Below are 21,820 nucleotides of genomic sequence, written 5' to 3' on the forward strand. Positions count from 1 at the left end.
CCGTTTAGAAAAACAAAAAAGTGACGTTTGATGGCAATTCTACTGAAATCAGTTTGTATTATGCAATCCTGTTGTAGTCTCCAAAAAGCAAAAAAAAAAAAAAATTTAAATATATGTATATATATATATTAATAATAATAATCATTCTTCTCTTCCCACTCACGGGGTCGTTCACATTACAGTCAGCAAACTAATATCACACATCTAACTCTCAGCTATGAACGTAATGAACTGATAAACGTAGTAGTACGATTATGGTAATAAAACTCGGATGACCGGATGTCAGACTCGTGGTTTTCGATTGCTGCTGATCTTAAATATTAAACGTTAAGAGAGTCGTGAATCTAGTCGGTGTGAGTAATTTGGCTCGGTTTATCCTCGACCCGGTCACGTCACGTCCGTCAGTGGTGCTGAACGTGTGTCCCGTTCGGCACGCTCTGCTCGCTCCACCTCCTCCGGCTCAGAAGTTTACGGTTTCTCTGCACTTTCAGCCGCAAGTCGAACACCTCCTCTATGGCCTTCTTGAAGCAGTGGAAGTTGTAGTCGATGAGTCCTGAGGAAAGAGAAGAAGTAAGGAAGTCTTACTTTACGGTCAAAAAAACCCAAAACAAACCAAAAAAAAAAACCACGTAAACCTTCGACATATCACCGATCTAAGCCAGACGCCTCATCTGACGTACATGGAAACGCTTTCATCATTTACAGAGCGGAGTTCTTGTTCAGGTCCAACACACAGGGCGAAATTTCATCAGACTTGCGAAGCTCTCGTCACCATTCACCTCGTTCGTCTGGTCCTCACGGTGCGGCCCACGGATGAGGACGTGATGCACTGTGGTACTTACAGCAGCTGGACGCCACACCGGATACTGATGTTCCTTTTGATCCTTTTGTTCAGGGACTCATTATTCCATTTCTCGAGCACAGCGTGATTACCAAAAAAAAACAAACAAACTAAGCAGCACATTCAACGTCTTTCAACGAGTTACCGATAGGCAGTAGAATATTTTTAGCCTTCCTATTCAGTGTAATGACTAGCTGTCACTGATGATCAGAAAAATCTTCCTTCATTCTTTTATTCATCTTCGGTAAACACGTTACTCGGGTCAGGGTCGTGACGAATCCGAAGTCTGTCCCAGGAACACCGGAGGCAGGTGTACACCTCTTGTAGGGGTGTAAAATATCTGTATCTGTATTAGTTTAGTGCTCCAAATTAGTGCTCTCTCACGGTATCTGTATTCAGTATTCAAAGTGTGTGTGAGATTTTTTTACCACCCGACCACTATAATGAGTCTTTATTGGTCACGTATACATATGCACAGTGAAATTCTTTTCTTCGCATCTTCTTTTCTTCATCTCATGAAGCTGGGGTCAGAGCGCAAGGTCGGCCATGATACAGCGCCCCCTGGAGTAGAGAGGGTTAAGGGCTTTGCTCAAAGGCCCAACGGTAGCAGCTTGGTAGTGCTGGGGTTCGAACCCCCGACCTTCTGATCAGTCACCCAGAGCTTAAACCTCCAAGCCACCACCGCCCCCTATGACCCAGGAACAGCTGGTTCCTCAACAGTTCCTCAACATGAGCTACATCACTCAAGTTTATAATTAGTCTCCGCCCTGGACGGTTTATTTAACGACGCTCACGCAGTTCTAGTTCTTTCTTTTGACTTCTTCCTCCTGAAATGTAAACAAACTAGTGCGCTAATTTAAACCACGTGACCCTGACCAGGCAGTTTCTAAAAGGTGTGAATGCTGTAAAATATTAACGCGCTCACGCTCACACACACACACACACACACACACACATTCGTACGCTCATTTCCGAGTAGCCAATCTTCCTACCCTCATGTTTTGCAATGCGGGAAGAAATCGGAGCAACCGACCAACCGGGAGAACATGCGACACTCCGAATAAAACTTTCCGAAAGTATATTTGACAAACGAAATGAAGGACGAATACGAAGACATGCAGTACTGAGTACCGAGTACCGAATGAAAGTTCTAGAAACGGTCTGAACCGCGTGCAGTGATTGGCAGTCCATCAGATGTATTTCTCTAATTAGCGGCACAAGGCAGGAGATTACGAGGAAGCGAGGAAGCGTCTATGGCAGACACCTCATGTCCAAACCCTCATAAAGCACCATGTCTGCTGTCAAGGATCCGGTTAAAGTTAGCACGACTTTTTCGGAAGAGCTGATGCGACTTGAAAATCGCTCATTAAGTCGCCGGCGACGCGGCGTTAAATCGACGTTATCGGAATAACAAATAAGTGTACAGACGAGGCGCAAGCGAGTCAGCGTGACCCTGAAACTTCCTCGATTCGCCGTCCCTCCTGCAGTGCTGCTAGATCTCTGCATGAATATTTCAGCGTTCATTAAATTCCCCAATCCTTCAGCGTTATATTACTTTTATTCCCCGAGTCTCGGCGGAACCACATTATGCTCGTAAGCTTCGGCGTATCAGCCACGTTTGGCCCAAATTCATTTGGGCTGAAATTCAACAAAACAGCACAGCATAAAGTGTTGTCATCGCTGTAACTCTAACTTCAGTCCCACAGGATCAACAGTACAACAGTTCCCAAACTATTTCAAACGATATTTACTGTATACAACATAAAATCCTGCTTCACACTCGAGGGAAGCGCATTATACTGGAGATATGTTCATTACCCAGGATGCACGGCTTGTCAAATACCCTAGCCATTACACACTGATGCACTGCTGAGAAGTACTGCTTCCTAGTATAGTATCCCGAGTAGGGGTCACACCATCCCTTACCTGATACTTCTCAAGTTACCCGCTGACCTTCAACACACCAGAAACAATCCATTATTTATTTATTATTATTCTCGAGCTGAATTCTTGAGCCGAACGTGTTCAGAGTGTAAGAACTGGGAAAACACAGCTGCCCGATTAAATATCTAGTAATTATAATTTTACTCAGAGTACAAGTAAAAGTCTGGGTGCTCACCTTTCCTCTCAAAACTCTCTTCCCTGAGGAAACAGACGAGCGCCAGGAATTTGGTGACCTCTTTAAGGTACATCACTGTGGTGTTGTTGAGGTGGATGATGGCCATGGATTCTTTATCGTACGGCGAACCGGCTACGTCCTCACTCAAACTGACGAGGAGAAACACGAGCATGAATATGGACTGTGGAATCAGCCATGAATGAAAACAAACTGTATAACAGACACTCTCACTTTCTGACATTAACTCAAAACGCTGAGAAAAGTGGGCGGGTCAATTTACAAGAAGATTGATTTTTGCCATTTTTAAAAAAAACAAAACAAAAAAAAAACCAACCCGGACAATTAAGTACGTCTCCTGCTCGGTGTGACGAGCAAAACGTGCGTGATGGTGACAAGAAAAGAAAAAGAGAAAGGAAATAAAAAACTCTCAAGAAGAAAAGTGAAGCACTCGAATTTATATGCTTTAATATCGTCTAGCGTTTGTGCACACTCGGGCGCTGAGCTCGTGTTTAACCTCAACGCTGCGATCTTCTTGTATTTAAATGAATGTTTAAAAAGGGGCTACAACGGCACCACTGAGAAAAGCCTGGGCTTTGTTCTGTATAAAACATGCCCTTTTAGGATTTAAAGAGCGAGAAATAATTAAGGCAAAGCCAGCACCCACGCTAAACTGATATAAAAGAAATAAAAATGAATAATTCAAACGCTGGAAGATGTTACCGTGCTATACGTTTATACTCATAATCCGAATGATTCAAGCTGAAGAAGTGAAAAATGAATAAATGATGAAAACGCCATTAAGGACCACGCGCCAGTTAGCGCATCACAATGAGCTGTGCTTGTCGGGGAGTGACGGAGGAGGCCTTCATCATCATCATCATCATCATCATCATCATCGGTCCTTCATTTCTTAACTCCACCTCTACACTTCGCAATACAAAGCCCGAAAGGGGTTTTTACCGACTCGTTTATTCGCTCGGCTCAGTTTAAAACGTGAAATAAAACAACAAAACGACGGCATGGCTGGAACTCGACAATAACTGACGGACAGAACCATCCCTCTGCGCTTTATGAAAGTTAGCACACGCATTTGAAAGTCTTCTTGCCGACGTTGGAGTGTGACTTTTTTAAACCCTTTACTGTCACCAAAGAGTTCAATCCAAGTCCCGATGATTCTTTAGATCCCAAGAGATCGGGATAAAAAGGTTTTGTCCTATTGTCGTAAAATTCGAGTCGGATGACGTCTAGACTGAGCCTCGCTAAAGTGATTTCTAGATGTATGAACGTTCATAGTGAACCATTCCCCAGCAAAACTGATGGCAAAGAAGGAATAAGGCACAAACTTCTCAGCACTGCTCGGCTGCACTGACACCAAATATGGTGGGTTGATTTAGAATCACTGTAAGATGTACTGTAAATGCCTAGAACGGTGGATCTGCGATTAAAACCCAACCGAAAATGCCCTTAGCATTCAAACCCTTGACATAAAACGAGCTACTTGATTTTAACGGATCACATTTTTCCAAGACTGGATTATTGAAAAGCAGAGCTAGCTGGTGTGTAGTTAGCTGACGATGTTCTTAGAAACACACAATAATACAAGAACGAGCCAATGTCTGTCACTCATACATTTTACATGGACACTTACGTAAAATGTTTCAAATGGTTTCGGAAATGGAAATGAAACTAGCACTAGCTAGGTCCATCTTCCACCGTTTATGTCGACGTTTAGCAGGGCAGTGACGTCGGCTTCAGAGGCTAGTTTCATTCGATATCTGTTACGGTTCTGTCGTTCGGATCGGTAATGCTGGAAACGAGATGAAACCAAGCCACCTTCAGCGGACGTTGAAAGTAGATTTCGAGACGTTTCCATGAAGGAAACGATGCCTGTGGTTGTTTTTCCATCATTTTTTTATGTTCTGCGTTTACATTTCATCTACTGACAACCCAGCATTGTATAGCACAGAGACGGAGCGTCCGTACGGCGGTCAGGCGGCTCTACGTCAGTACGCTTCCTACGTCCCCGACAAACCGATCAGTTCGTGTTAAAACGAGGTGTATGTAGTGCGCCGAACGCTCTCACGCTCTCGTGTCTGTAACTATAATAGTACTACTAAGCAAGGCATGCTGGGTATTTTAACATTGCTACTGTAGGGTTGTACAGCCTGTTGAGCAGTGAGCAGAACAAGAGGACCAAGATGATGCTCTGTGTGGTCTCTTAAGCTTCTGAGACTCATGTGTTCTGCAGGCCAGCGTGGGCAGACGGCCGGCATGCCCCGAGTCGCGCCCGGATGCCCACACCTTCCTGCGCATCAGTGTCCAGATCGCACAGGGTCAGCGGTGCCTGAGGTGTTTCGATTCGCCCTTCTGTTTACAGATACTCTTCAAACACACTGCCAGTGGTGCTTAAATTGAAACGAGGCCAGAGAAGTGAAATGGTTGCTGCATACCAAATACGCTATTCACATGTACTTCTACATTTATTATTCCCCACTGGAGAATACGATTGCCCTGATGTTTCATTACTTACTTCCATGATGTAAAAGTAAGGGTAATGGATAAAGACACACTCTGGTAGGGAAGAGGGCATTTTGTGTAGTCAGATAAGTGAGAGATTAAAGCTACCTTTAAGCATGGTCAGCCCTAGATGCAGGAAAGCATTCACTCACCCATAGATGCAGGAAATATCGATGACGACGTCAATCATGTCACAGCACAGCTCGTACGTCTGCATGTCCACCGGACTGCTGTCTGTGGCGATGTAGATCTTACTGACCACGTCGAACAGAAACGCCTTTTCAATCCCCGAATTCTGCAACCAGAGCCAAAAAGGAATTCAACTGCTGCCTTAATACCTTTCCATTAGCAAGTGCACCTTTGGTAGAAATGTTGATTCCAGAATGACTAACATGGCTCCAAGTCACTCCACTGAAGTTTAAACACGAGTGGCTTATTAGGAGCTATGGAGCTTGAGTAAGATCTCAGAGAAAGAGGAGATTCGATTCACGATACGGCGGTCACGATGCAATGCAATCCGATTCGCAGAGCGTTTGAACCCAACTGGAAAATGATGACTGAAAATGAAGACTTCTTTTTTTTTTTTTTTTTTTATTTCTGTATGTTAAACATCAAGACAAATCGACGTGCGGTTTTGTCTTGTTCAAAACGAAACACGTTCAAACATCGCTACGAACGCATGCTGTTGTAGATGTCGTAAAAATGTCCTACAGGTTCACCATATCTTAAAAATAAGTGAATAAATGTATAAATTCTCCAGAACATTCTGATCGAATAAACAAAAGCGTCTCACCTGGGGACGGAATGAGCTCTGTAGCAAAAATAGAGCTCCAACGTCGGCTAAAATGCCCGTTTTCCACCGCCTCTTTCTCGGACGCTGTGTATCACAGAGGGGTGGCGGTGGTGCTGTTTGAAAGCTACCGTTGAGCTCTTTTTAACATGGTCGTGGAACCATTTAACGTATAACGCGTGATGGTCATTGCAATCCAGAACTATTAGGCTATCGGTTACTTCACAAGTGCAGATGATTTAGCAGATCTCACTGGACCCGTGTGCTTAAACTCTCTGGGTTGCACAGACGGGGACTTCTGGCTTTCAAGACGGTTCAACTGCATTACGTGCATAATTAATAGAACATCGTACATTTCCATGTCGCAAACTAAACTTTTTGACCTAGTCACAAAGCGCTACATTTTCCGGCAGGAGGACGTGCCGGCGCACAAAGCAAGCGCCATGAAGACATAGCTTGCCAAGTTTGGTGCGTAAGAACATGAGTAGCCTGCACAGAGCCCTGACTTCAACACCTTGGAATGCACTGGAACTCATGGACCGTAAGCCGTGCCTACTCACCCATCATCAGAGTCTTCCGTCTTTAATAGTCTTGTGGCTGAATGAACACAAATCCCCATAGGCACATTACAAAATCTAGCGGAAACTCTTCCTAAAGGCGTGGAAGCTGTTACGGTTTTGGAACGGGATGTACAAGTTTGACGGTCAAGGGATTGAAAGACGTTTCGCCATGTAGTGTATATTATTCAAGATGGTGGACTTTGATTGAGTTCCATGCCATTCATTACACTCGCAGCCAATCAGCTTCCTGGATGCATAATACTGGGTACCACTGCTGAGCAATACATTCAGCCTCAGGAAAGCACTCGTTGCTGGGGTGGTACAATAAAAGGTACACTTTTGAACCTGGATCTTTCAACTTTAAAGTACATAATTAAGGGAAACTAATGCATCTATCAAACTTTACTCTAGAAGCTAATTACAGGTACTCCATTTGTACCATCCCAGGCGTCATGGAAACAATGTCTCCATGATTGTACTCTCCAAGCAACAAGGAACACTTCAGTGCACTCTGCATTAGGAGAAGCCTCTCTCTTAAATGTCAGTCCTTTTGCTTTGCCATTTCCAGCTTGGCTGTGCTTGGTGGGATGGCGGGTCTCTGACTAGACGGTGCCATTTAGTTGGTGCCATTTACTTGGAGCCAACCATATGCGTACAATCCGTGTGCGAGACTCATGATTATCTCAAACATCACCATCTGTCATCTATAAATCTCAGGAAAACATGAATAAATTAAGGAACGTCCATGGGATGCGTTTTCTTTTTTCAAGTAAGCTGCTGATAATCTAAATTAGCACGTCGGATTTCATCTCCCGCACGTCCTTGCCGTTGTTTTTCAGAAGCCGTGTCAACGTAGCGTAGTCTGACTTTCCAACGTGACGTGACTAGCTCTGCTTGGGGTTTGTTCCTTTCGTAACGATCATGCTTTCAATCCCCAGGCCCGGTTGTGCTGAAGTCTTCCCACACTCTCACAACGGTGATAGAACAGTGTCTCTTGTACACACAATTTGTGTACTTTTTATTACTTTGTGTTGACAGTAAAAGTCTTTCAAAGAAAGTGCTCAGAGCATACAATCTGCCGTTTAGAAAACACAACCATCATTTTCATCCACGATGAAAGACGCTCGGCTCTACCGGGTTCCATAAAGCGCCGGGAGATTTTACAACAGATTTCACCATTTGAACATTATACAGAGTTTCGGAATATTTATAAATTACAGTTCAACGCGTTACATTTAGTCGTCTAATGTGAAGTATGCTTTCACTTTGTGGCTAAATTGCAGAATGTGGGGTTACTTTAGGTCACGCAGCACCCATGCTAGGTTTAATGCCTACACCAGTCATCACTAAACCCTGTAGTATTTAATTCCAACTTCCATCTATAGCGGGACGATATGACAAAAATATCATATCACGATTCTCAACAATAACAAATATGTATCATGAGATTTCAATTTGATACATTATTTATTGTTTTATATATCTCAATACCAGTATTTAACGCAAAGCATACAAAATTCTAACGTTTTACAAGTTTAAAGATTAAATACAAAATCAGATCAGCTTGTAATCATTTAAAAAACATAAAACATTTGATAAAAGACACCACAACATCCATGATCTCTCAAACAAAGCGTATTGGAACATAACTGATCACGATACCGATGGATTTTGTAAATGATTTTGCTGACTCTCTGCTGCCATCAACTGGCTGGTATAAAAATTTTATTTTCAGACATTTAGCACATGCATACTCATATATACATATATATATATATATATAAATCAATGTTAAAACATGCCAGTTGTTTCAGGTAAGATAAAGCGCATGTGTGCGTGTCATTACTCACAGATATAAAAATGTTGAGTAGATTCTCCAGCGTCGGGAGCTGCGGAATGAGCTTCTGCACCACTTTACTGAACGCCTCGAAGATGGAGTGATCATAGATGCTCGTCAGGTAGAAGCTGAAACGGAAGAAAACCGACGGTCTATCTTTAAAAGAGCGAGACGAATGAGTTTTATTCACAACGATAGCTTCTGGGGTGAGTTTATGAAGAACTGCAACGCAAAGAGCGATGTTCATTTCTTATGCAAAGGAGATGCATGAAATGATTGAAATACATACATCCGTGTAAAAGGAATATTGGCCCGAAATACTGGTACAGCATTTGATTATAATTCAAAATATACAAACATTATAATACTGATTATGTATGTATAAACTCGGCTTATAAGGATTACTAGTCTACTACGCAGACTAATATTTACCCAACACGCTAGTGTTTATCCTCAGCTCACAAAGCCTATTGACAGTAAATAAAGCGAACGGTTCTGCCTAAAACGCCGGACGACTTTTTTTTTTTTTTTTTTTTTTTTTTTAAAAGTACCTTCCCTGGATAAGTTGAAGCTATACATGCTGCGAATCTCACACCACAGCAATCCGCAACACATTTCAGAAACCGCTAAATTATACATCCGAGCCGTTTATAGCTCCATTTAACGTCATGGAACGTACGCAAGATAGCGAACGCAGCAGCTATCGCCAGTTCTTCCACTACCTTGAAGTTAACGATACAAAAAGTTGAGTATTTCCATGCCGGAAAACATACAGAAATTCTGACGCCGGAGACTCCTTCCAAAAATAAATAAATAAATAAATAAATACATACATACATAAATAAATAAACGTCTCCTTACAGAAAAACTTCATATCAGGGAACAGACGCTTTTGGCTTTAGTAAATAAAACACACTATTTATATATTTATTTATTTCGAGCTTAGATTGTGTGGAAATTAAGTGCCCGCTGTTATCGAAAATGAATCAACACCTTCTGACCAATCAGAATCGAGGATACAACATCGCTGTGCTTTAAATCCTTATACTGTTATTCCGATATATACCTTATAGTGCATTTCTAATAAAACACACACACACACACACACACACACACACACACACACACACCCCAGCATATCAAACCAACCTTAAATGTATCCTCTCTAAGCCGGCGTCCGCCAGGTCGTCGTTGGCGCGTTTGTGTATATCTCTTTGCTTCTCGATCTTGTGATCGTCGGACAACCCGTCCACTTTATGGATGAACACCTCGAAGTTGATGTCCGGGTTGACCTTGTAGGCTCGAGTCACGGTGAGATGGAGTCTGCTCAATGCTTCCACGTAGTCATCCTAAACAGAAAGTTATCTGGGTGAAGAACAGAACATATCATAACAAATACACGCTCTAGAGCCTCAATAAATGGAACTGGATAGTGTACGGTGAAGAATTTCTCAGAGGCGATGTCTGCGTATCCCCCGTGTCAGCGCTTCGTAACGGTCAGAGGTAAAGCACTAAGTTTACGAGGATTTTCCAGTTCCTTACTAACGCTGCGAGGGAAATATATCCAAAAGACAGGGGAAATAACGTATAATATAAGAGATCGCACGAACTAGCTTGTTTTGTAGATGTTCTGCGTCGATGAATATAACAATAAACTGATTAAAAAAAAAAGATGTGTGTGATATATTGTGTTTTTCATTGAAAATTTTTTTAATGGTTAAATGCATTGGCTATTTGTTGTTGTATAAGAGCAATACATTATTACGCCACCGATGTATCTCCTGATGTTTACATTAACGGAAAGGGAAAACGTTCAGGACTGGCGAAAAACACCTGCGAGTCGATAACGAAAATGAGCGCTCCCGTTCCCCGGAAGATCATCTCGTAGTCGAAGGTGGGGTCGAAGAAATCGATCTGACCAGGAAAGTCCCAGATCTGGAAGCTGACGAACGAGCTGTTGGACACGTCCTCTCTGCAGATCTTATTGGTGCTCTCCAGGAACAGGGTCTCGTTGGGGGACATCTTGTGGAAGACCACTTTCTGGATGGAAGACTTGCCGCTGCGCCGTAAACCCATCAGCAGGATGCGAGGCTTCACCTCACTGCAGAAGGGATCTCGGAAACCCAACCCTACACAAAACACACACACACACACACACACACACACGCACACACACACACAGTATTGCTCTTTTTTGATTGGTGGTGGGTTTTTCAGTGATTGCGGTTCTGTCCACGGTGTAGGACTGTCAGAGTACCACGTCACACTTTGGGGTGTGCTGTTACAAGAAAATAATCAATGACAGGGCTGGGACAGGGAAAATCCTGCACTTATTACTCACATGTTCCTCAATGTAATATCACCGGGACAAAAAAAAACCAAAACAAATCCTAATCCGAATATCGATTACGCAATGCTGTGTTTAAAAGATTCTGCACAGCCAGCATGAACACTCCCACCTGATCACATGCTCATCCGAGCTCTGGGACTCTCGACTGAGGAATGTGGAAGGCCTTCACAGACACTTCCAGGCCCAAAATACTGCCTTTGCAATTCATGGCATGTTTGCCAGTGGAACACTTCTTGGAAAACGAGTAAACATACACACGGCACAAGAAGCCGTTCCGTCTAGAAGCTCAGTATAGCAAGTGTATATATACACAAAAACGACTCGAGCGGGCTGTAGTAGACATCGTAGTCACGATAAATAGTTTTGCTGGATGATATATCGTCCCGGAAATAATTGTGATAAACGATACTACTGTCGTTTTTAAGACCGTCGGGTGCCACTTTTATGCTGATAATATAATAGCATGATAACGGAAGTACACCCTATTCAAAGCGCGATTAAAATCTTAAAAATATTCAGACATTGGAGCGCACGGTGGCTTAGTGGTTAGCACGTTCAGCTCACACCTCCAGGGTCGGGGGTTCGGATCCCACCGTGGCCCTGTGTGTGTGGAGTTTGCATGTTCTCCCTGTGCTGCGGGGGTTTCCTCCGGGTACTCCGGTTTCCTCCCCCAGTCCAAACACATGCATGGTAGTCTGATTGGCGTGTCTAAAGTGTCCGTAGTGTATGAATGGGTGTGTGAGTGTGTATGTGATTGTGCCCTGCGATGGATTAACACCCTGTCCAGGGTGTACCCCACCTCGTGCCCCATGCTCCCTGGGATAGACTCCAGGTTCCCCGTGACCCTGAAAAGGATTAAGCGGTATAGAAGATGGATGGATGGATGGATTCAGACATTGTAGACACTTGGAAAGTCAAAAACTTGTTTTTGGCTTCTGATGTAAATATCCTTTAAACATAGTCGATATTTCGACCCGTCGCATGTATTCATTTTAGTCAGTTACGATATGCAAATCGATATAACAACGATTCGGCAACTGTGCAGGTTAGTCGATGATGTCATCTGGAGACGTCTGGCAACTTCCCGAGCGTACAGTACGGTACGGTACCTTCCCCTGCAACGCTGCTTAGGGCCGGCGCTGACACCCTGTTGAATGCTTATCGCTAAAAGAGATAAAGACACGCAAGAGTCTGTGCTTTTCAGTGTGGCACGTTTTCCTCATGTAACTAATGAAATCCGGTCCGTGGATTCCATTTCATGCTTTTCTATCTGCCGCTCAGCCTTCTGTAACGGTTCTTCTCCTTTAATGTCACCCCTCACCCATTCATGGAGAAACATGGACATGCATCTGTGTCAAAAGAAAGTTTAGGTGGGGGTAAAAGTCAGCACATGGGTATAACAGTGTGGGTTGAAGTTCATGCATTTTAGTTGTACAGTTTATGGAATATAGGAATAATGGATATTATATGCATGCATCAAGGTTATTAAAGTGTCCTTGATTAAACAAAGCGACCTTGCAAAACCTTAAATAGATCCTGGGAAGTGTGAAAGTGAGGACTGACCTCCTTCATCGCAGCCGCACACTCCATCCTCTGTAAACGTCTCCAAACCATCATCATCGTCATCTTCATCATAATACCCAAACGACAGGGCTTCATCATGCTCGACTCCTGTGCTGTATTGCTTCCCCTGGTCTGTCATTTTCTCCCTTCCTCTTCTTCTTCTAAGTTTAGTGCAATTTCGTGTAAAAAGTCCGGACGCAGCCCGACTTTGCCACATCTGTCACCTGATCAGCGCGAGCCATGGTGACCTTTTACCTCCCTCCCTCCCTCTTGCCTTTCTTCTTTCATAGCGGATCCGTTTCACACAGCAACCCGCTAAAAGAGCCCCCCATGCACCGCCAGTAATCACCCCCACACCCGGCAGGGGCAGTTTTCACAGCAAACAGAGAGCCAGGGCAGAAAACAGTCCGAAACACGACGCCTCCGTTCTGGAGCGCGTGCGCTAGGGATCATGGGAAATGTAGTTGTTTATCTTAGTTCTTGCACGCGCGCTTGGCCCAATATAAACAAGAGATTAAAATAATTAAACAAACAAACAAACACACACACATTATATATATATATATATATATATATATATATATATATATATATATATATATATACATACACACACACACATTTTATATATATATATATATATATATATATATATATATATATATATATACACACACACACACACACACACACACACACACACACAATTCTGGGCATTCAAATGAAATTTAATACATTAAATTCAGGGCATACTGTATTAGGTGTGTGTGTGTGTGTGTGTGTGTGTGTGTGATGGCACTGGATGGCGCTGTAGACCTGATCTTTAGTACTTTAATAACAACCAATCATTTAACTGCAAAAAGTAACAACAAAAGATTTAGGTGACAGCTCAAGAAAAATCATCCATTCATTTATGAATCAAAATGAGGTGTGGATTATTTATTTATTTATTTATTTATTTATTTTTAAGAAGAAACTTATCAAAGAAACTTATTAAACTTATTAAGAAACTTATTAAATCTCAGATTCAGAGGTCTTCAGAACATACAGCGTCCATCTCACTTCATTCATAAGCTTCACCTTTCCCCACAACATGCCCTTTCATGGCGTTATCTTTGGTGCATTGACATTTGTGTAACTGAAGAATGCCATTAAACCTCCAGTCCATTCAGGTGTACTGCATTCAAAACATGACTTCCACATCCTCAGTCAGCACCCTACTGTAGGCTTACCGACACCAACAGCCTTCTGGCTACACATTCTTACAGCTGTCTCTACAGATGAGAACTTGAAATGGTTCTGTTCAAACTAAATATTCCTGACCTCACTCAGTACAGAGGGAAAATCCTTTTAGTTAAATTCGTCTCTCACTGAGGTTTCTGTCAGATGCTCCCAAGCAACCCAGAAGGCTCTCCTGGGTTTACCAGGGAAATCTGACCAACACATTTGTGTGACAAATCCAACTTACCACGTAGTTGTTATCACCTGACAGCCGTGGACCTCTCTTTATTCAAGTGTCCAAAAAATCTTCCACAAGCCCTGCAAGAGTAAAGAGCTGGTCCACTGTTCCATGGCTTGGGTAGTTCCTGCGTTGTTCCTCTTCCAATCCTGGCCTAGACTTTTCCCAGGAGGCTGAGGAGTGTGAGTTCCCGATAATGGAACACACGCTGGTCCCAAAATATGGACAACAACCTCTGGTTGCCAGGTTGCTGGTTTGCCAGACCCAAGGCACTGCCTCAGATCTCCATGGAACATTGAAATGAGGGCATGTTAACCACACAGCCCCAACCTTGTCTGGTGTCTTCAATATCTCTGACTTTCTCTCCTCCAGCCATGACACTACGGAGTTTGACAACCACAATAGCAATCTCATCCACACCGCTTGCCAGATGCTCTCAGGTAACTCTCCTGGGTTGACCAGGTAGATGATGCTAGTGTGCAACAATTCAACAATTCCAGCCCACTACCGATTTTCCGGCAGTTGACAGCTCTGCCACTCTCTTTACCCAAGAGTCTTAAGCATATAGTTTCAAATCCTATGATACAATCACAAAATCATTGCCCATTGTCTTCTCATTCCAAGGAGGAACATTGTGTTCCAACAGTAGCACTCTGGAATCAGTAAGAGATACCCTGTTAAGGACCTGCACCACCTTGCATTGTTATTTGTTGCATATGCACAAAATTAAAGGCTTCCTTCCTGAGCCTTGAAACCTAATCGAGGCAATCGTCTTGTCCACCAGGAGACACTCCAACTGTGAGACCCTCAGACTGGTGAGCACCCCTACACCTGCCTGAGGCCTACCTCCTTTAGGAACTAGGAGTAGGAGAGAGAACACCCCTGATCAAGAGGTTTAGTATATCTAATCCACATCCCGTTCCAAGTAATTCAGGTTTTACTCGGAACAGTAAGTGACATTCTGCGTTCCCAAATCTAGTTTCTACAGTAAAGGTCTAGTCTGTCCATCACATTCCTGCCACCCACCTGGAATTGTACCAGACCTTCACCCTTCATCTTTCAGGTGATGAGCCCACCATGTTAAAAAAAAAAAAAGGGTCAATATTGTTCCACAGTTTTAATGGTCTCCCAGAGATAATGGACAGGCTGTCCACGAACATGACGTGATATTTCTGGCAGGGCAGAACTGGTGTCTGTATACAACCCTTCCCCCATCGTAGCTGATTTGCCTTTCAGTCAGAACCATTAGATCTGATGGGCGTCCACACAGCAAAGACAAACGGATAGTTTTCTACAAATCTCTATGAAGCTGTTGTGTAAGAGGTCACCCACTCTGACCTCTGGCACTCACGAGGGAAAATCAAATCAATCCTTCATTGACTCTGTCAGAGGGCGATGGAAAGCTAATTAAAAGCCCGAGGCATGGCTGGTCGTTGTATGAGTGTGTATCCAACGTAGGGCACATCAGGATAACAGACTCCCTTGCACACATTGATTTGATGGAGGTTTTTCCTCATTTTTTTTTTTTGATGCTTTTTAACACAACAAAGCAATCCTGGAATAAAGAAATGAGTGCAATTCGAAATGATTTCCACAGCTTTGAACAAATCTACAGTTCAAAGCCTCTAAATAGTGTGCAGTATGACCAACACTATACGTTGCACCAGGTTTACATTAAACAAATCGTTCTGGCATCAATTACATGTTGGCCGATTCAGTCCGATCCAAAGTCTTCATCCAAATCTGATGAAAGGAAATCAAGTCTTCTCTGCGTTCTATGACCCACACTACTAGCGTGAAAGGCCATGGTTTCGGACAGCTAGAAACCAAGATGGCCGATTCATTTGACTATGAAACTGAACACGGCACGTTGGTTAGCTTGTCTTGTTTTGTAGATTATACATTACATTAGTCAAATATAATTGGGAAAGTCCTTTGTATATCTGAGCCACCATACAAATAATAATACAGATCACAACGATAGGACAATTACAAATAGTTATGTGGGCGGTAGCACTATTGTGTAAGCCATTGGGCATTGTCCGGGTCCTTTTAGATCAATTTCTTCATCCTGTAAACTCTGCATCCAGCGAGCGTGTGGAGCATTCACTGTAGCCAACGTTACACACAGAGAGAAGCTGCGTTCGTCTGTAGTTTTAGAGTCGTAGAGTGAAAATGTGACCTTTTTGCAGAGAACATGAGCATCTTTATACCAAGAAAGGTAAAAGGACACTCCCTGTCGATATGTAAGTTGCTTATTTTGGTGTAAAAATGGATTCTATCTGTTCTATAATTTTGCCCTGAAGAACTTCCGTCCTGTTTCACCATGAAAAGAAGACCTTAGAAATCGTTTGGGGAAGAGATGGATTTGCGAATGTTGCTGTTCTTTGTTAAAGATTATGACAAAATCCACTTTGGTTTTTCATGATGAATCAACAAGACATTGAAGCAAGTATATTTTCACATCTGGCTTTATTTGACCATATTTTAATATAACCCGAACATGTGGCTGTAAAAATGGGAGACTGGAACTTGTTGGGAAGCATCTTGGAGGAGGTGCACATTCACTCCACCATCGTGGGCAAAATCTGGCTCACCATCCTGTTCATCTTCCGGATGCTCGTTCTCGGTGTGGCGGCGGAGGACGTTTGGGTGGACGAGCAAAGTGAGTTCATATGCAACACGGAGCAGCCAGGCTGCAAGAACGTCTGCTATGACCAGGCATTTCCAATCTCGCTCATCCGCTTCTGGGTGCTGCAGATCATCTTCGTCTCAGCTCCTTCGCTGGTGTACATGGGTCACGCTTTGTACCGTCTCCGAGCTCTGGATAAGAAGAGGCACAAGAAGAAAATTCAAATTCGAGCTGAGCTGGAAGAGACCGAGTTCTTGCTGGAGGAGCACAAGCGTCTGGAGCGAGAACTTCGCAAGCTAGAGGAGCATAAAAAACTCAAAAAGGCTCCTCTGAGAGGCTCCTTACTACGCACATACATCATCCATATCCTTACCAGATCTGTGGTGGAGGTGGGCTTCATCGTGGGCCAGTATATCTTATATGGAATAAGGCTGGATCCTTTGTTCAAGTGTGACAGGGTGCCTTGCCCCAACACTGTGGACTGTTATGTGTCCAGACCAACAGAGAAGACCATCTTCATGGTCTTTATGATAGTCATTGCTGGGGTTTCTCTGTTCCTGAACCTTCTGGAGATATCTCATTTGGGTACAAAGAAAATCAAACAGGCGTTAACTGGTTTGCAATTCACAGAGGACGACAGCCTTTGCAAAGCAAAGCAAGCGGAAATGGCGGATTTTTCACTGAGGAAAACAGCAAAAATTAGCATTCAGTCTGGCCCTCTGTATTTACCCAATATGGATTCAAATACCAGAATAGCTGAGCAGAGGCATAGCATCTTTGCAGGTACGACTCTTCCCGTGTCGTGCATAATCCAGACATGTCAGGACAGCCAAGGATTTATCCACAACGGACGTCTTCAAAGTCTTACTGGGCAACACAATGCTGACCTGCCTCCAGACAGTAGCACTGGTTCATGTAGAGACAGCAGACTTTCAAACTCGGGCCAACAAAGTCATGAAGGTCAGCTCAGTCAAAGGCCAAGCCATAGTGAGATTCCAGGCTGCGTTCGTAACGCTATGCACCAACCGAGCCATGTCCCTGAGCCGAGCGACGATGGCACAGACTCAGACAGTGACTTCTACCCTCCCCCCAGAAAGGCCAGCTTCATGGCACGGATGCCTTCAGACAGCGCCTCGGACAGCCCATCCTGCCCCAGCACCAGGAGCTCTGAGTCTGAGCTCGGCTCACTTAATGACCTACCCATGAACCCACCACCGGGAGGACGGAGGATGTCAATGGCAAGTAGAGCCAAAAGACACACGTCCACTGACCTGCTGGTTTAGAGGCTCAGCTCTTGTAATTCAGTCTTCTGTGAGTAGCTTGTGACCACTGTAAGACAGAGGACATTTATTTTTAATGGCTAGTCATGAAACTATACGCTTTCCTATGAGCAGATTTCAGTTGGTGCAAAGTATTAGGACAAGTGTACCTCATTGTTCAGTCGAAATCTTTAGCCAAATTGGGCCTGTACGAAGAGACATAAAGTCAATAATTTGACTCAATATCAAAATTCCTAACAACTATTTAGCCAATTCAAACAGTTTTGAATCCTGACATCCTACCTATCGTATTTTGGATCATCATTATACATCTGAATTCCGTCAAATGTATAACGTTTTGAATCAAATAAGATTCTTAGTTATGTCAGCGTTGCCAAATGATGGATCTTTTCAATGCTAGATATGAACCAGCTAAACAAGTAAGCAACAATGGGCCATTTTCAGACGTCATTTGGCAACTTAACTCCGAAAGTCAGGTCAGTATTAATGCTGGGAAAGTTACTCGTATTCAGAGTTGGGTTACGCACTAGCCTGATTCAGTTTTCTTTGTTCCCCTGTCAAATGATTAGAATGACCCGCATGTAGTTCACACTTCCGAGGTTGCCAGATTTTTCTTGAGAAGAAACCCACGAGACAGGTGTCTAGACGACCGTCTTAAAACGTAGGCACTTTAAGCCTTTAAGAGAAAAAAAATGGATTCAGATATATGAAAGTCTATGAGTCTAGTATATTGCCAATATGGTTTCCACTCGGTTTATGCAGTAACTCATAAAATGGCACATTTTTACATTTTTTAAAAAACATTTTATTTGTTTATATCGTGTGCCGACAGTTATTTGTGCTCAAAACATTACGTAGCCATGAGATACTGAATCGCGGTCGTGAAATCATATCGCGTGTGCACAATGTCAATTCCGTTATCTGATTACTATGGATTTTAAACGAGCAATTTAATTGGTTGGTTGATTAATGAATTAATTAATCAATCACTAGTGTCATATTTATGTATTTAATATTGGCCTCAAACGGTATTCCACGGGTTTTTGAGTGTATTCACACCTCCGAAGAGACGGTAATGCTACACCTAATACTGATCCTACAGATCTAGATGAAAACAAGTGACTTCAACTCAAGGTCAGACTCATACATAACTGAGACACTCTCTGAGCAGCTCTTAAGTCCATAGCTCCTGAGCTCTGAATGCTGATGTGTGCGAACTCTGTTCAATCCTCCCTACACACCTCATCTCAGTTCTGAATAATATGCAAAACAGAGCGACATAATGCGTAAGAGTTGATATTATACAAGTAGCTAACTTTAGCTCAACCCACGAGCATCTGAGTCGATCATGATTCATTTAAACTGAAGCGGCAAAAATATATATCGATTACAAAGGTGTATATAGTTTGGTCAATATAGGTTGGTTTGACTAATATGAAACACCACCCTGTACACCACCTTTTGTCTTTCAGAGTGTGTTCCTGGACATCTCTTCCATCATGAAAAAGTGACAAGGATGACCAAAAAGAACCAGAGGACTTGAAGACAGGCTGCTGGGGGTTTCAACCACGTTTAACATGACTCTTCCTTTGATAGAAAGGAACCGGTTCTAACAGGGGACACTCCTGAAGGGATGTGCTGAAATACAGAATGTGAAATACTATACATTTGATTCACTTTTAAACGTTTAAAATGAATGCAAAACAAACAGCTTTAACCATTGTCCGCCGGCTCTTGCAATTCTGAGCAAAATAAGTCATTTTAGTATATATATATATATATATATATATATATATATATACATAACACTTCAAACGACCACACCAATTCCCACACCAACTGTTTCTTGACCTTGAAAGAGAAGAATCTGGAAATAATATTCTGTTTGCAGGTAGAATTTTCACGCATACCGTTTTCGGTCATTGAAGGCGAGGGCTGCTAAATTATACAATATCAGTACAATTTAGTGGAGATTAGTTTGATTGATTGGTGTCTGATCTGTCATTAGAAAAACAACAAAACATTTAGGGTTCTGAATATGAAATGTTTTAGCACTCTGTAAAAAAACCACCCACCGCTATGACTCCACTGATGACGTATACGACAACAACAATCCGATTCTGACGTATGTCTTGCGCCCTGTAATAAAAATGAACGTGAAAAATGTTGTTTTCATACCGAACGAGATAAGGAATTGAGCTACCGGAGGCAAAAATCTAAATTTCCCTCCAATAGAATTCTCTATTACAGCAGGTCTGACAATAGCGCAGCTGTAAGACAGATCAAAGGTGTATGTCAAATGTATAATTGTTGATACAGTGACGTTTCTGCAATGAGACGTTTATTTAATATTTATGGAAGGAGTCTCCAGTGTCAGTGCTTTATAACAGTACGTCTTCCACCACATGAAAGTCTTCTGGACAGAGGAGCTTTGCAGGTTTGCGGTTTCTTGGTAACATGACAAGCTGCATTTTTTTTTTTTTTAATTATTTGAATTATTTTTTTATTAACTTGATGAGAGAGAAAATAAGAGCCGCTGGCTTCTGCTTAAAATAAAATGCGTATAAAATTGAACCATATTTATCATCTAAATCACTTCTAGTATATACAGTATTTCATTCTTCAAACCATCAAAAGCTGAAGCCTACAAGAGTCTCATGCTGGCATGGACCAACCTGAACCGTTCAGCCATAATATTAAAACCACCTGCCTAATATTGTCCCATTTGTGCCGCAAAAACAGCTCTGAGGCACCGAGGCGTGGACTCCACAAGACCTCTGAAGGTGTGGCGTGGTATCTGGCACCAAGATGTCAGCAGCAGATCCTTTAATTCTGTACGTTGCGATGGAGGTGGGGCCTCCGTAGATCGGACTTGTTTGTCCGGAATGTCCCACAGACTCTCGATTGGATCGTGGTCTGGAGAATTTGGAGGTCGAGTCAACACATTGAACTCTTTGTCACGTTCCTCAAACTGTTCCTGAACAATTTCTTGCATTGTGTCAGGGCGCATTAACCTGCTGAAAGAGGCCACTTATATTAGGGAATACTGTCGCCATGAAGGCGTGTACTTGGTCTGCAATAATGTTTCGGTAGGTTGTACGTGTCTCAGTAACATCCACATGAACGCCAGAACCCAGGGTTTCAGCAGAACATTGCCCAGAGCATCACACTTCCTCCACCAGCTTGCCTTCCTCCCATAGTGCATCCTGGTGCCATCTCTTCCCCAGGTAAGCCACACACACACACACACACACACACACACACACACACGGCTGTCCACATGATGTAAAAGAACACATGATTCATTTAAACAAAGAAACACATGAAAGATAATATAAACAATGGATATTTATTCGACAGTATAGCACAGAGTAACAGGTCTAGTTGCATTGTGTGTGGCTGTGGTCTTAAAATATACAGAAATTGCTCATATGATATTATTAAAAGGCTGTACGATATACAATATTTAAAATAATAATAATAATAATAATAATAATAATAATAATAATAATAATAATAATAATAATAATAATATGACTCTCCATATAATATACACGGTATAATGGCTATAATGTTATCACTGTTGACCACAAGATGGCGCTGCATTCTCACTTGTACTGTATTTGTGGGTAAAAGCTTGGAAATCTGTCCTAGCATGGTTCTTCTTTGTTTAAAAGAACAGTCTACAGTCTGAAAAAATCACATTTGGTTGGGAATGTTTTTCTCACTATAAAAGTAAAATCCAAGACTCGTTTGGTGTGTGCAGTTTTCTTTGAGGCTAATGTTGTGAGGGAAGCGTGTTGCTAGCTAGTTTAGCAACCTTTTTTGTTTAAATGGTATTACTGAGCCAAATGTTGCTGGTTTTTTTTTTT

The 21,820-nt window shown here is 42.6% G+C and overlaps 2 protein-coding genes across 2 annotated transcripts; one reads left to right on the top strand and one right to left on the bottom strand.

Annotated features, from left to right (window-relative positions):
- Positions 1 to 108: 108 nt before the first annotated feature.
- rragd (ras-related GTP binding D) lies at positions 109 to 12,992 on the bottom strand. Its single transcript, XM_053633299.1, has 7 exons — positions 12,578 to 12,992; positions 10,498 to 10,793; positions 9,814 to 10,013; positions 8,678 to 8,792; positions 5,630 to 5,772; positions 2,961 to 3,109; positions 109 to 553 (listed from the first exon to the last, which is right to left on the bottom strand). The coding sequence occupies exons 1-7, from the start codon at positions 12,792 to 12,794 to the stop codon at positions 402 to 404; spliced, it is 1,272 nt and encodes a 423-aa protein (XP_053489274.1). The 5' UTR covers positions 12,795 to 12,992; the 3' UTR covers positions 109 to 401.
- Positions 12,993 to 15,978: 2,986 nt separating this feature from the next.
- gja10a (gap junction protein alpha 10 a) lies at positions 15,979 to 19,459 on the top strand. The gene is made up of 2 exons (XM_053632744.1): positions 15,979 to 17,906; positions 19,421 to 19,459. Exons 1-2 carry the CDS (start codon positions 16,554 to 16,556, stop codon positions 19,457 to 19,459), a joined length of 1,392 nt encoding a protein of 463 aa, XP_053488719.1. The 5' UTR covers positions 15,979 to 16,553.
- The last annotated feature ends 2,361 nt before the right edge of the window (positions 19,460 to 21,820 follow it).

This window comes from Ictalurus furcatus, chromosome 9 (assembly GCF_023375685.1).
Source record: "Ictalurus furcatus strain D&B chromosome 9, Billie_1.0, whole genome shotgun sequence".
NCBI classification, from domain to species: domain Eukaryota; kingdom Metazoa; phylum Chordata; class Actinopteri; order Siluriformes; family Ictaluridae; genus Ictalurus; species Ictalurus furcatus.